General features: G+C 39.1%; 1 protein-coding gene across 3 annotated transcripts in view; it reads left to right on the top strand.

Annotated features, from left to right (window-relative positions):
* ADAMTS16 (ADAM metallopeptidase with thrombospondin type 1 motif 16) overlaps positions 1–16,497 on the top strand; it is a 107,950-nt gene that overhangs the window by 39,098 nt on the left and 52,355 nt on the right. For 2 of the 3 annotated variants that reach the window (XM_036310385.1, XM_036310384.1), the window contains exons 9-10: positions 6,480–6,617; positions 16,297–16,450. In XM_036310385.1, the coding sequence (XP_036166278.1) occupies positions 6,480–6,617; positions 16,297–16,450 (292 nt within the window). The remainder of the gene's footprint in view (positions 1–6,479; positions 6,618–16,296; positions 16,451–16,497) is intronic. The other variant, XM_036310386.1, reaches the window with a different exon arrangement.

Here is a 16,497-nt window from a genome sequence, read left to right as displayed (position 1 = left end):
TATAAATGTGCAGAGCAATTTTTCATGTATTTCAAACCATATAAACCACTCAGAACAATCTCTCATCTTCCTTCACTGGCTTAGCAGAGAGGCTATACTGAATATTCAGCAAATCTGAATGAATGGCATGGGAGGAGTGAGTTGGGGAGTGAGCAAGTGAACAAATGAGGAGTTTTTTAAAGTACATCAAATGAGAGAGGGGGTGGCATAGAAGACTCAGTAATTAAACTCTGTGAATTTTATTTGAAGACAAGCACATTTATTCAGTTCATTTATTTAATAACTATCGTTCTTGAAAAAGGGACTATAGGTTTTCTATATGGATAAAACATTATAAATAAACAGCATGCCTTTATCTTATCCTTTGCAATGAGCTCCAAGCAAAGTCAGTTTTTGAGTTTGGTATCTTAAGAATTAAAAGACAACTTTAAATCTAGGTCTGTATAAAAATCATATTTCACAGGTGCCGCTTAACTCTTCAGTTTTGCTTACATTCAGAGGACATTGTTTAGGGTGGAGGAGTGCTTCCCCGTGCTTTCAGCCATAGGCTTTCTAATCTTTAACTCGAAGAAAGATTTCAGTTAATGTCCAGAAAGTTTCTTCTATTAAACTTAGTTGTTTTCATCTCCAAAACATCTTGAGGTTTATACTGGGGAATCTAACCTAAACATAGAAATTACTAAGAACCAGCATTTAGATTTGTGTTGGAAAATGGAGGAAGAAAGGCTGGAAGCAGAAGCGAGAATGTGTGTTCTCTGCATGTATGTGGGATTGAGTCAGAATTGTTCTTAAGTAGGTGGGGAAGGAAGAGTGTCCTGGTTAAATTAAATCTCATGACACAGGATGTGTGGTTTGCTACATGCAAGTGTAGAAGAATTGGCATAAACATATTGAGGAACAAATTCTACATTTTGGAGAATATGTCATCTATTTGGAAATCTCCGTTTGCAAAGGGAAGTCGTATCATTTAATGGTTAGCACCCTGGGACTCAGATACATGGTGGTTCTCCCACAGCCTGAGAGTGACCAGGGCACATTGCCTGGTCTTGCCTTACCTACCTTTCTAACTTCAAAACCAGTGGAGTCTGTGGAATCCTTAGCAGGTATGTGCATGCACAATTATAATGATATTATTTGAGTTGAACATCCCTATTATATACTAGTACATATGCTGAAATACTTGATTTGCATGATCATTTCAGACCATTAAGACAATATTAAAACACATTTAGTGTGCTCAAAAGTACATATAATCTATCATTTTTGTTTCCTGTTTGTTTGTTTATTTAGTATTTATGGACCTATTCTCTGGACACAATTTGCATTCTGCTAGCAAAGCATTATTTAGGATTCTATAAAAGGACTAGTGATCTAAATCCCCCAAATATCTAACAGAAAGATAAAGTAAACGTGGCATACTAGAGGAAAAAAGTGAGGGCTTTAGGCATTACAAGAGATACAGTCAGGGAAGATGAGGGACATGTTCTCGAAAGAAGCAGAATTGGCTTGCTAATATTCACTTCAAGCATACTCGGCTAGTGATGTTAGATGTCTTTTGAGCATTTGATGGTGATATGTGCACACCACCGGTTTGTGGCTGTGCTCTGTCATTAACCTGAACTCTTCTTGCTGGGTCGGGAGGCACTGGGTGATCTGACAGATATGTACACATTCAGGGCAAGCCTGTGCCACAGAGATCATTGGTCTGGTGATTCTCAGACTGTACTCCAGGGAACCCCAGCAATTAGAGGGTCACTTCTTACCAATTATATTAATTGTCATTCTTCCTAAATTATTTGGTTTGTTCCTGTGTCCAAAAGTATTTGAAATCCATTGACCTTTGGCCAAACCCACACATGCAAACACACACACATCATATATATATATATATATATATATATATATATATATATATATATATATATATATTCCTATCTAATAATAGACAAACATGGTAATTAACCATACCTCCGACATGCTTCCCATTGGCTAATCAGGGCGATATGCAAATTAACTGCCAACCAAGATGGCGACTGGCAGCCAGGCAGCTGAAGCGAACAGGAGGCTTGCTTGCTCCAGTGATGGAGGAAGCCAAGGTTCCCTGCCTACCAAAGTCCAGCTCTGAGCTGCACTCTAAGAAACAATGTTGCAATTATAGAAGCTAAACAAACCACAGGTACCTGCTTTCAGCCAGCCTGGCCTCAGAGCTGGAGCTGCAACAGTGTTTCAATTATAGAAGCCAAACAAACCCAGATACCTGCTTTCAGCAGCCGAGGTCTCAGAGCTGGAGCAGAGCCTCAGAGCTAAAGCCGGCTCTCAGTTCCAGTGACAGCCATAGAAGGTAAATAAATCCCAGAATAAAAAAAATAAGAAAAAAAGGAGAGGTTGGGAGCTTCAGTCACCTGCCAGTCTGAAAACAGCCCTCAGCCCCTCACCCAGACTGGCCAGGCACCCCAGTGGGGACCCCCACCCTGAAGGGGGTGTGACCAGCTGAAAACAGCCATCAGCCCCTCACCCAGGCTGGCCAGGTATCCAAGTGGGACCCCCACCCTGATCCGGGACACCCTTTAGGGCAAACCAGCCGGCCCCCACCCGTGCACCAGGCCTCTATCCTATATAGTAAAAGGGTAATATGCAAACTGACCCTAACAGCAGAAGGAATGGGAATGACTGGTCACTATGACACACACTGACCACCAGGGGGCAGACGCTCAATGCAGGAGCTGCCTTCTGGTGGTCTGTGAGCTCCCACTTGGAGGAGCTCTGCTCAGCTACAAGCCAGGCTGATGGCTGCCAGTACAGCGGTGGTGGTGGGAGCCTCTCCTACCTCCTCAGCAGCGCTAAGGATGTCCAACTGCAGTTTAGGCCTGCTCTCCTCTGGCAAGTGGACAATCCCCCAAGGGCTGCCGGGCTGCCAGAGGGATGTCTGACTGCCATCTTAGGCCCAATCCGCCAGGGAGCAGGCCTAAGCCAGCAAGTGGTCATCCCCTGAGGGGTCCCAGACTGCAAGAGGGCACAGGCCAGGCTGAGGGGACCCCCCCCCCCCGGAGTGCACAAATTTTTGTGTACCAGGCCTCTAGTGTGTGTATATATATATTATATATACATATATAATATATATGATGTATATATAATGTATGTATATGATATATATAATGTATGTATATGATATATATGTGTGTATATATATATATACACACACAAACACACACACACACATACACACACACAAATGGTGTTTAGGTGTTAAGTGATTTGAACAAGATCATATTTGAATCAGAGAAATGGATAGAAATTTTGAAATTTAGTTTGTGACATGCAGGGTGGCAAGTATTCTGAGGAGACTTTTATTATCCCATTTTATGTGAGGAAACTGAAACTCAGGGATTTAAGTAATTTTCCCAAAGTCAAACCATTTATGAATGACAGAGACTTTTTGAAAAACCTGCATCAGATCTCTGGACATCTGGGTTCTACCAGCGGTTACCATCATCAGGCCAAGGATGTGATTTATTATCCAAGATGGTTTCTTTAGAGACTTTCTCATTTCCTCAACCCCTTTTATCTAAACAGCCTGAAATAATTGATACAACCTCTAAATATACTTGGCTGTTCATCTGAGTATGTCATTAATAATGAAGGAATACACAATGTAATTGAATCACTCGAGAAAGTACTATAGAAGATATTAAAGGCATCTGACACTGAACATAATTCTCCAGTCTAATTTTTTTTAAATTATGTTTCTATTTGGATAATTGAGTTGGTGTTAAAGCTGGAAGGTTTTTCTTTGTTCATTCAACAAATATGAATAGAGAACCTGTTATGGACTGGTGCGCCCACTGGCTCTGGGGTTATGAGCATGGATAACAAGAATCTCTGTTCTTTAGAAATGTATTAGATAGTAGGTAGGAAAGAAAAAATATGTATGTATATATTTAATGCATTAATATATGGGGTGTAGTCACTTTGAATAAAGTACTGTGGTTCATGGAAGCAAAAATTTATCCAACATGTTAACTTGAATATTAATCATATTTCTGGGTTGCCAAATACCAACCTTATCTTTAGAATGTGTTCTAGTCATTCATCCATAGCTATATTAATGTGAATATCAAATGTGATCATTGTGGCACTTTCATGCTAATGTGTTGGCAAACATTGCAGTACCATTTATGGGAGTTGTACTACTTGGAAACACAACTCTTAAAATAGTGGTGCCCAGATTGGGTGGGTATGAGAATCAACTTACTGTGTCAGAATACACCCAAATGCTAGAGCCAAACCCACAATCTACTAAATCAGAAACCTATCAGGGTGGGCTTTGCATAGACACACTATGCAGTATATTTCTCAGGTATTCTGGTGCACAGCAGAGTTTGAGATTAATGCTAGAAAGAATCATTGAAAATACGTTAGAGAAAAGTTCAAGACCAAGATGTTCTCAGAACTGGGGTATTGTGACTGAATTTCTTAGAAACGTAGGCAAAAGTGGTGACAAACTTATCTAGGGTAGTTGATGGCCCATAATGTGTCTTCTCCACATTCAGATAAAGGGCCAGCCAGGGGTGGGTATGTTGGTATTTCATTTTGGTCACTTTCTCCCCAAAGCAGCCACCCATATGTGATTACATTCTGAATCTTTTCCATAGCCATGACACATTTTCTCTGCCTTATGGTTACTCTGGCCTTGATTGATTGCTTTTAATAGAACTTCAGAGAATGGGTGGAGGCTGAAATGACTGCATATACATCACCCTTGGTACTGAGTAGGAATTTTGCAGAAATTGGACAATGTTTGCACACTAGAATTTCTCGGATACATCCTTCAATCACGCTTGGATTATACTATTGCATGGGTCCCGCCTGGGCTCTGACATTAGATGCCGGGGTCCTGCCCCAGCAGGTCCAGGGGTCCCCAAAGGTGTGGACAGAGTTAGTGAAGAAGGAATGACACGGAGAGGGCATTCAGATGATCATCATAGCAAGGTTCTCTAGCCACGTTCTGGTCTGGATCTCCAGAGAGGTTCTGCTTAGGATCTCCAGCCAGGTTCTGTAGCCATGTTCCCTTGCTAGGTTCTCCAGCCAGGTTCTGTCCAGGTTCTCCAGCCAGGTTCAGTCACCAGGTTCTAGTCAGGTTCTCTTGCCAATTTCTGTAGTCAGGTTCAGTCCAGGATCTTTTGCCATGTTCTCTCCCTAGGTTCTGAGGCCAGTTTCTGTCCAGGATCTTTTGCCATGTTCTCTCCAGCGAAGTTCTTCTGTCTCTAGAGAATGTTCTGTGTAGGTTCTGTGCCTAGGTTCTGTCTCTCTTGGTTCCATATTCTAAGTTCTGTCTTACTGTCTTATTACATCTGTATCTATACCAGTTGATTCAATCCTATCAATCTCTATTACAAAGGTTAGGACGTTTCTTATCTCCATTCCAGGGAGCAAAGACCATGCAGCTTAAGCATGATTGTTCGTAGTTAAAGTGATTAATTACCCACCTGGCACTAGTTAAGAGTTTTATCCCCTCCCTAACTTCAGGGGAAAATCCCTACCTGGGGAAACAACCTTTCTCAGAGACCTTGGTTAAAACACATAGTGCCAAGAAGGTGAGCAAACATATTAAGAACAGTATGCCATATATGCCAGGTCCCTTGAAACAGCAAGCATGGACCGGCTCCCGGCAATTAGACTGTCAGGTTCCAGTCCTGACTCTGAGACCCTGGACAAGCTTCTCTCAAGTCCTCAGTCTTTCTGTCATTATATTATACCTATGTTATAGGCTTGTAGTGAGGTTTACATTTAAAAACATAGGTAGCATGCTTAATATTCTGTCTGTAACAGGTTCACTGTCAAACAAGGCCCAGAAATAAAGGTAACTATAGCCACCCATTGGGGTCCCATGGAGCCACTTCCTCCAAAGGGCTGCAGGGAGTATTTGGGTCAATAAATGTCCAGCTGTCACAGCATCTGGCAGTGTAGACCTAGCCTTAGATGGAGCAGTACTGGGTAGGTGTAGGGACCAAGAGTTGCAGTAATTGGCTAGTAATTCTCAAATTGTGTTAGGTATCAAACACACCTGGGGAGTCTGGCATCTGTATTTCTGACAAACACTGGACATTCTGAGCAGAAGAGAGCATAGAGGGAATGAAGGAATATAGAACAGTTTTAGCTCTACCAAGATCAAGCAAATGGCCCACCCCATGCCATCTTTTTTATAAAGAAAGCATCTGCCCTTAGCAACATCTGGACAGTGCTCTGTTTTTGATATTTGTGAATACTTTCAAACAACCCAGTGAATAGTAGTTCTTCAGGAAAAGTCTATGAATCTGTGCCTTGTCTCCACAATTTGGCTGTTAAAGCCATAATTTCTCTGCCTGACTAGCACTCAAAAGTAGGGGAGTCTTCACAGTGTTTTTACATGTGCTTGTTAGAGTATATTAGACAATTTAAACTATTCTTTGTTTTGAAAGAACCATTTCTCTCTCTCGTAGCTTTGGCATGATCCATGATGGAGAAGGGAACATGTGCAAAAAGTCTGAGGGCAACATAATGTCCCCTACATTAGCAGGACGCAATGGGGTCTTCTCCTGGTCACCCTGCAGCCGCCAGTACCTGCATAAATTTTTAAGGTATGAACTTTTGAAGCTGGTCATATATCTCTTGGTGCTTTTGATGGTCAATACCTAGTCAGCCTGATCCTGTCCAAGCAGCCACCAAGCTTGGGTGTGACTTCCCAAGGTGGATCCCATTTGGAAGTGTCTTGAGATATTTATTTGACTAATGAGTTTGCCAAACACTTCCTTAGAGCATGGAGGCCTGTAGGCTTAATCCAACATCATTCAACCTTTAAACTCAAAGGAAGTCCATATGATATTTACCAAGCCAAAATATTTTGTCTACATTTAGGGGTTTTTTTTTTAAATTCTCTTGTCTATAATTAGACATTTCAGTCCTTGAATGGGAAGATCTGGCATGTATACATCAGTGCACACAATGGTAAAGAACACGTAAATTTTTTTTAACAAAATTCATTTCTTAATAGGAGGAAAAACTTGAATTTATAAACCTTAACCTGGCTGTAAAAACCTATTATTTTAATCATTATTTTTAGAAAATTTGATTATAGCACTAATTCATTTAGGGTATAGAATATTTGGAAGGTAGGATTTGACTCCCTGAACAATAGTCATTATATTTTAAAATTTTAGAGAAAGAAAGGACTTTAAGAAACATCATTAGATCTGTTAATAAGGTAGATTATTCCCCAAATCTCAATGAATTTGCATTTATTGTTTGGCTTAAGCTTTAAACCATAGCTATTTCTGACTTGCACCACATGCCAGTATAGGTTGGTGAGATCTCTGCTCCATGTAGTCATTCGGAGACCCAGGTTCCTTTCACCCTGTGGCTCTTTCCTCTTTTAGGATCTTGTTCTCTACTCCATCCAGCCAATGGCTGGCAAAAGACAGTACTGGAGGATGTGAAGGAAAGGGGCTGTATTTTTGGAACTGAGAATTCAGCTGAGGGCCCTCCAAAGCGAAGTGGGGCTAAGAGATGTCTACCTGTGTGCTCTGGAGGAAAAGAATAAGAGGATTCATACAGAAAGGAACATGTGCTGTATCACCAGCCCCAAATCACATTATAGGTGAAGTAGCTGAGATTGCAGGGACCAAATAATTATTGGCAGAATTGAAAATAGAACCTAGGAATGCTGAACCTTAGACCTGACGTCACTGACCCCAAGAACCATATATTTAAAGAGCCAAGGAAAAGCAATTCTGTTGAACTCATAACATTTATTTTTTTTTTACATGTAGTTACTTAAAAAAAATTACTTGGCTCAAATATTATAAAGATGAGGAAGAATTTTTATTTGCTTAGAAAGTGGCTCTTAACTCTTGATGACTTATATCTGATAATAAACATAGACAGCTGATTACATAGGCATAAGAATTTAGGTGCTGGATCCACCTGAACTTCTCACCATCCCTTTCTTCCCTTCTGAATACAGTCTTTGAGGACCATGGTGATACCTGGATAAGACTATGGTTTGATATCTTTGTTCCTCCTGTAAGACACCCAAAATGGGAACATTATTATTTCTTTAACTCCCAGGAAGGAGAACTGCTCTTATTCAGGATGAAGGACATGTTTATTCATCAGAAATGTATTTTACCAGACACAGAAGAATTGTGTTTGCTTGCTAACAACTCACTGACTCACAATCATCTACTGATTCTAGTACTTCTCAACTAAACACATTCATATTTTTTAGATTTGTGAAAGAAAATATAAGAATTATCACTTCCATTTCAATTGTATATTCTTGTAGAAAGCTAACAAATGAAACCACCCTTACCTTAATAAATTAAAATTAAAAAAAAGAATAAGAAAAAAAAAGGACAGATGTATTTTAAGTCATTCTGACTCAATCTGATTTGCTTAGTCAGGAGTTATTTGTAGGCATTTTGTGAAAACTGTATTAAAATTATACAGACTGTTGGAATTTTGGGGTTGGTTAATTCATTTCCTGGTAAAGTTACCTAAAGCTAACCAATATGTACTCTACTAGCTGACATACATTAGCTTATAAACACCTTGGATTTAAAAAATTTATTTTTTTTAATTTGAGAGATTTCTTTCTTCTAATTTATATTGTTTATTACACACACAAAATAAAAATGTAGTAGTTACAGATTTTTAAAAAAAAAACAATTTCTTTTAAATACAGAGTATCCAGAAAGAAAAATTCCTGGCCTAGGGAAATAAAGACTTCTTTAGTAATTGAAAAGTACCTGTACAATGAGAAAGATGGAAGTATCAAACACATCTTTTTCAATATAATTTCTCATTGCTCAAGAATATGTTTAAAGTGATGATTCCTATTTTTTTTTTGCTATAAAAACATTATGTGCTTGATTACAGGTCCCTGCTCTATCCCCTGCTGGAGTGGTTATATAATATATAGTATATGCACTGTATTAGTTTTAAAAAACCTGAACAATCCTAAAAATACAGCTGACACCAGAGGTTTGGATAAGGGAGCATAGTCCTGTGTGAATGTTCTTTTCTGGATGACTGAGTGAATATAAAATAATCACAATCTCCAAAGAATCATCCGGCACTAAGAGCTTAAGTGTTGAAAAATGAAACTATTTATACTAATGAAAGGGTAATATGCTAATTAGACTGGATAGACTGGATGTCTTCCAAACGTCCTTCGGGACAAAGCCATGGTGGCGGGGCCAAGACAGAGGCGATTAGGGGTGATCAGGCGGCAGGGGAGAGCAGTTAGAAGCAATCAGGCCAGCAGGGGAGAGCAGTTAGGGGTGATCAAGCCGGCAGGGGAGAGCAGTTAGGGGCGATCAGGCAGGCAGGCAGGTGAGTGGTTAGGAGTCAGTGGTCCCGGATTGCGAGAGGGATGTCTGACAGTCAGACATCCCTCGAGGGGTCCCAGATTGGACAGGGTGCAGGCCGGGCTGAGGGACCCCCCCTACCCCCCTGCATGAATTTCATGCACAAGGCCTCTAGTTCTATATATTTGGAATGCCTTGGCACCTACATCTTTTCTGTGAAGTAAAGACTAACAAGAAATATGAACACAATAAAAATTATTAAATAAAAAAGGGAATTGGAATAGGCTATCATACAAAAAATAGTATAATTCACAAGCAGATGCAGAGAAAAGCAAATGGGAAAAAAATGAAGACCAAGGGAAAAAAACAATTATACAGATCCTAAAGGACAATCTTTAGCTGTGATTGTGAAGCTTAAAATAGGTCTATGATCTTTCTAGAAACCAAAGCAACAAAAAGGAGATATAATCTGTTCATGTTAACATAAAATAGAGCAAACACCAATATTTCAAGGAAAGCAAAGCTTTTATCAGCAAAGAATTTTAAAAATAAATAGAACTGTGCATATGTATATATAAAAATAACTAAAGATTTACATATGTGCATGCACTTATAAAATGTTTCTTTATACTTTATGAATATACCTTACGTTTACATACTACTTTATATATTATACATTTGATATATAAAATAGATTTTATAAATTTTTAACAATAAAATTATGTTTATATGTTGTATAGTGTGTATTCATAAATATTAATACAAACACAGGAAAGAAAACCATTGATATAAAGTTACCTGTTTGTACCCTTCCATACCTGATGACACACGTATGATCTCCCACTTCTACCCTCCTCTAGACCCAACTCGAGTGATTCCATCCTGGGTCAGTCTACACAGCCACCAGGAACACTTTTCTTGTACTTTTATTGGTTTTACTACAACATGATGCCAGCAATTGAACAGGCAACACAGCATAGAGAGGCAGCTGCAGAGCTCATGACTGGCACTGGCTCGATCAGAGTTGATGGAAGAAGAAACAGGTTGGCAACACCCAAAAAGTGACAGACTAGCAGGAAGCTAGCTGTCTTCCAAGTCTTTGTAACATATATTATTGTGGTCAAAACTAAGAACTAGTTACTCCAAGCTAAAAATTAAGGACAAAAGTATGCCATCCCTGTAAGCCTCTCTGGATACCATTCACAGTTCTACTGGCCTCTCTGGCCAGTTTCACTGAGGTCCTTACTTTGGGTTTTAGGTTTTCATTCTCTCTTTCTTTCTTATTTTTTTTCAGTAGAGTTCCTCTTTTCCTCTTCTTTCTTTCTTTTTTTCCCCACAATTTACATTGTCTTGTTTCTAGAACACCATTCCGGCATGGTAATGAACTCTTTTAGTCAGTTTTACTAATATTTGTTGTCTATTATCGGATGGACTGCTCCTCAATGCCCACCTGTATCAGTGAACCTATGGCTGGTTTACCTTGATTGCTGCCTCTTCCTTTAGTTCTCCTCATAACACATTTTCTGAGCCAGCATCCTGGCCACCAGCATGCATGGACTCCAGCCTTCAGCTTGTGGTCCTTTCCTCATAGTCCTATTCTAAGACTGCAGGTAAAATATTGACTCTGACTGCTTTTCATAGTTAATGCCACCCAGGAAGAGTGAGAATTTTGTGGACAATATCTGTATCCTGGTAATATAAGCCTATATACTAGGGATATACACTTGGTCATTTTTCTATTTTTATTAATTAAAAAGGCAATGTTAACATTATTCTACAATTGGCATGACACACACAGGGGTTCCTTTTAGCATTTTTTCCCTACACAGTATTCTCATGAAAGCAAGTTGGGGATTGTTAGTATTATGTTTAGCTTTTTCTTGCAGCTGTGTGTGTGTATGTGGGTGTGTAAAGAATTCTTCTTACTGTATCAAAGAATATTCGTTTTAAGGCTCTCGGTATTCTTCTATTAATAAGAAAAATTAGGAATTTTCTATATCTCAAATTCTTTCTATAATTTTGGAGTCTTTTTAAAATAATTGTATTGCTTTTTCATCCTCTTACTTATGATGAAGATAACATAAACATTTTCAGCTTTTATAAATGTTCACTGACATCTTGGGAAACAGGGGATGCCAAGTTCAGATGTGCAGTGAAAATCAGCATCATAAAAGTGTCCAGAAAATGTGTTTTAACTGCCAATAAGTCTAGGGAAATTCATGGCAAGAAAATATTTATATGCTTAGAGAATACTTATTTTGATGACACTAAATATGTGTTGTAATCTTCAAATAAGAATATGATTTTCAGAATGATTACTGTATTAAGGTTCTGGAATTCAAAGCCATTTTTGTCCTGTGTTATTGGAACAGTTTAATGTAATCTGAAATATGTTCATTTGTTTTTGTGCCAATCAGTAAAACCTTTCTGTTGCAATTCAGTAATGGGCCTTTATTTTCAGGGACTTTTTTAATTTCTTTGGACCCCATGATAATAAGTAAATATGCAAGATTTTACATGCTCATTAAGTCTGTTTTCTTGGAAGATTAAATTTTCCCCAAAAAAGACATTCAATATCAAGTTCTCTATGAAGGTTTACTTGAGATGACCAGTTATAAATTGGACATGTCTATAGCGTGTTAACACTGACTTTTCATCAGCTTAATGAATCTGACTTGGTCTTCTTTGACATGTTTGCTGACTTCCTGATTTCCAAGGAATCAAAACACTGCTACATTCTCCACCAATTTAGGTGGCTCTTTGGATATGATCCCGACAATGAGTAAGGATAAATGCAAACTCTTAATGATGAATCTGACTTCCTTTATTAGCAATTTAGCATGTGGTACATGGAAAAAAAAAACACATATAATAAGGAACTCAATTGGCCTAAAGTTGTCAGCACAACTTTTCTCCCTACTTGGTAGAGTCAAGAAGGACAGATGCGTGTTTGGAGTACATTCATCAGCCTAGTCAATAAAGTCATGTGTCATTTCCTATGAACAGACACAGGCCTCATCACATTTACTCATGTCTGCATCCTGGAGGCCTAGGACTTAGGGAAAATTTAGCTCATTATTTTAAACTTAATGACAACGTGGACTCATCTTCAATTTATTTTTTTTAAATTTAAGTCATGTACTACTGGTCATTGAATATGCCTCCCCTCTGACCACACCAGTCCACATCAGTACGTGAGAAAGGTGACCAGAACTGGAAGTTTGAGGGGTGCATGGGTCCCCTGTCATACCCTATACCCTGTCGATGAAAAATTGTGATTTGACTGTAGAGTTGATTATGCTTGCTTTAGGGTTTAATGGAAATAGTACAGTTCAGTGCACATTTTGCTCCGCTATATAATGTTCATCTTAAGAAAAACAAATCGGTAAGTCACAGCATGTTGCCATTTCTGCAGAGCACATATGATGTGAAGACTGGAAAACAGGTACCACCATGTGATGGAAAGGGCAGCAGAGGGAAACAGAGCTTACATGCTAATCAGGCCTTTATCCCTTATGCCTGGGAAGGTCCTGATGGTGGCAAGAGACATAACCTTTCTGGGGGACCTGGAGTTTTTACTTGGAAAAGGAAGAAATACAACTAAAAGATCTCTCAGGCTGTTTAATATTTTATGGTTCATGAAAAAGAGTGGGAAAAGGATGTGACATGTTGTGGTACCTTTGACTTTGCCCCATTTTCTTTAACACAAGTTTAATGGAGTCTAAATTATCAATATTTTCCCTTCAGTAGAAGCATTTTTTGGTGCATTGCTGAAAAAATACTCTGCCTACCTTAAAGTCATGCATATAGTCTGTCCCATGATCTCCTTCAACAGCGGTCGCCAACCGGTGGTCTGTGGACCACTGTTGGTCCGTGAGGTCCGAAAGTTTGGCGACCGCTGTCCTACAATGTTTACTGTTTTGCTTGTCACATGCAAGCCACCTGATTTTGGTGCAGGGCATGTGAAAGAGTCAAGACCTCTTTTATCCTTGTAGATATTTTGGTAGGTTATTTATAAAATGTCTGTCATGCGTTTCCTTCTTGCACCCACATTCTGGGGGATCCGTATACTTGCCTCACTGACTGGGCTTAGCTGTATGACCTGATAGGGCAAGAGCCAGCAGGTCCAAGCATTAGCTTAACCAGATCTAAAAGGGATGAGCTCAACACGTGGAGTTTCAGCTCTTCATATGTGACGCTAATCAGAGCTGACTTTCATATCCTGGCATTGATATGTGTGTTCCTGCATCTTCCCCAACTGTGGGCTTCTTCCAGGCTCCCAGTGCACTGTGTGTTTATTGACCAGGCAGGGACCTCTTCCGCACCAGCATGTGCTTTTCTCTGGTTTTGTAACCAACATAATTACCCTTACATTGCTCTTCATTGCATCTAGCATTTCCATTTCCCATCTGAGAGCATTTCCTCTGTGTCTGAGCCAGTCCTATTAGAGTGTTGTTTGTTTGTTTGTTTGTTTGTTTGTTTGTTTTATTATGGGCTTCTTTAGTGGGATATTCATATTTGTCTTTATTTTACTCTCTTTGTAAAGGGTATTTTGGTTTTGAATGGAATTCTAGTTCAGCAGTTATCTTTCTCTTGTAATTTGAAGCTGTCATTTCATTGTTTCCTGGCTTTTGTCATTTCTATTGATAAGACAGCTGTCAGTCTTGTCTCTTTTTCTTCAGGTAGCTTTTGATTTTTGTGTGTGATTTTGGTTTCCTGTAGAATTCCTATATGTACCTATGTGTGCTTTCTGTTTGGAATTTTAGGACTGCTTAAATCTATGGTTTGAACATGCTTGGCAATTTTATTTACAAATATTTACTCTGTCCCATTCTTCCTATCCTCTCTTTTATGGGGGGATTCCAATTTTGTTAATATTATAACTTTTTACAATACACCATATGCATTATTTCTTTGGTGAAATTCTTCATTTTTTATTTTCTTGAATCTATTGATTACAGTAATTTTGAATTCTATTTCTGATTGCATTAGTAGCTAAATTTCCTATGAGTCTTCCTCTACTATGTGTATATACTCTTGGATTTCAATCATTTGATCTTATCTCCTAGTAAACGTACTAATGTTGATAAATGAGGGTATTGTTTATGAAACGTTTAAAGACAAAGTAATGATTTTATTTTTAGCAGATGGGGTGGTTGGAGTTTATCCTCATTCACTTTCTAACCTGGCCTATTGAGGTTGTTCTCACTCCTAGAATTAGGCCTATTGTACTGTCAATGAAAATCCTGTGGTGTACCAGGGCCCCTCCTTTCCGGCAGAGCCTCGGTTCCAGTGTTCATCTCCCAGCCCCACCAGGTTGCCAAAAACTTTACTCAGCTCCTCAGGCCCTCAGCTTTCACTTTCTACTCTGCCACTTGTCTTCCTAGCAGATGCTTACAACTCAACAAATTCCCGTTTTGAGGAGGAAAATAGCACTGGGTGTCGGACTCAGCTCTGTGCCTCCCTTTGCTCTGTACATTTTCATCCCTTGTGTCCTTTTTAGTTTAATAGTTTTCTGATGCCTACAGAAGGATCCATTTGATACATGCCAGGCCACCATAGTTAGAAGGGGAAGTTCTCTTTGATTTTAATTTTAAGGCTGAATTATAAATAGCAAGTTACATTTATACAAACTATAAAAAGTCCTGAACCTGTGAACCTCTTTGTAATTTTTCAGTCTCTCATGTGAACCAATCAGTATAGCTGACTTTACCTAGTTTCCTGCCCATGGACAGGGAATAATATTGCCAACCCTGATGTAAACTTTGGGAAATAATTTGAGACATCTTACTAGTATATAGAAATCATTTGAGATCCATTGGAGAGAGGGGCTGTGGAATTCACAGTTTGACAAATCACTCCTGTCTTGAAGTGTTAATTATGCTTTTATTCATTTTTCTTTACTCATAAATATGCCCTTGGTTTGCTCTGAAAAACCTTCTGACCTTATTGCGTGTAGGATTAATGTCTCGTGCAGAGTGGCTTGTGCCATCCCTCATGTTTTTTGTGTGTGGATATTAATTGAAGTCATGCATCAGTGGGCTCCAAGGCACAGGAATCTGGGACTAGGGCCCTGAAGACTGGGGCCAGAAAGATTCCAATCAAGGTGGACAAGCACACAAAGAAAAGGTTGGAGATGCATGAGCAGATCTGCTGTTGATTAATTTATTGTGATTACAGAGGTCTTTTTTCCCCTTTTGGCTTATTGAAATTTATAAGTAGGATTTAGTTGCTATTTGCAAACACTTGTCCCTCCTCCCTCCAAATGCAAACATTATACCTAAGTACAGCCCTGGTAGGGAAGGGGATACTGTATTTGTGGAGGAAGGAATTATTAGTTGGCCTTTAGCCATCTGCTAGTAAACTTAAGCAGAGTTGTTTTCCTCCTGGACTTCGAAGTCTAGTAAGAAATTAGCATGAGTATAGAGCATTGCTGGTGGAAAGTGTTGCAATGGTTCATACAGAACCTGTGGAAGCTATAATCTGTTGTGCAGGTGCCCCTAGCCTAGAAGAAGAAGGAAGAAAGAAAGGGAGGCAGGCAGGGAGAGAGAGGGAGAGAAAACACATTTTAATCTTCGAAATTGGCAGATTGTGTTTTGCCTTTTACAATACCCATTTCCATCTTTTGATTGTTCCTGGCAAGAAGTATACATAAAAGTGGTCTGTAATAGGAGCTTTTCACATTGAACATCTGGTTGTATTATTCCATTTCGCTTTTCCCCATGAAGATTTTGAGTAATCTAAGAAAAAACAAATTGCCTTCCTGGAAAAAGCAAAATGAACAGTTTCTGAAAATGTGGCCCCTATATTGAAATTTAATTAAGATAATTGTTATATTGGACCTTTAGGGAAAAAAAAATCTCCTCTTCTCTATATAATATATTGGTAAATTGTATGGCATAACTGAATGTACCTCTCTGGTAATTCTTTTGGCATCTCCTCTTTGATTCAGCACTGCCCAAGCGATATGCCTTGCTGATCAGCCAAAGCCTGTGAAAGAATACAAGTATCCTGAGAAATTGCCGGGACAGTTATACGATGCAAACACGCAGTGCAAGTGGCAATTTGGAGAGAAAGCCAAGCTTTGCATGCTGGATTTTAAAAAGGCAAGTGATTACTGGCCAGTGTTCAGTGCACTATTATTCATAAAACC

Source organism: Myotis myotis, unplaced genomic scaffold (genome assembly GCF_014108235.1).
Source record: "Myotis myotis isolate mMyoMyo1 unplaced genomic scaffold, mMyoMyo1.p scaffold_m19_p_5, whole genome shotgun sequence".
In the NCBI taxonomy this organism is placed as follows: Eukaryota; Metazoa; Chordata; class Mammalia; order Chiroptera; family Vespertilionidae; genus Myotis; species Myotis myotis.
Note: the sequence above shows the minus strand (reverse complement) of the source record. Positions and strands in the feature narration are given on the sequence as shown.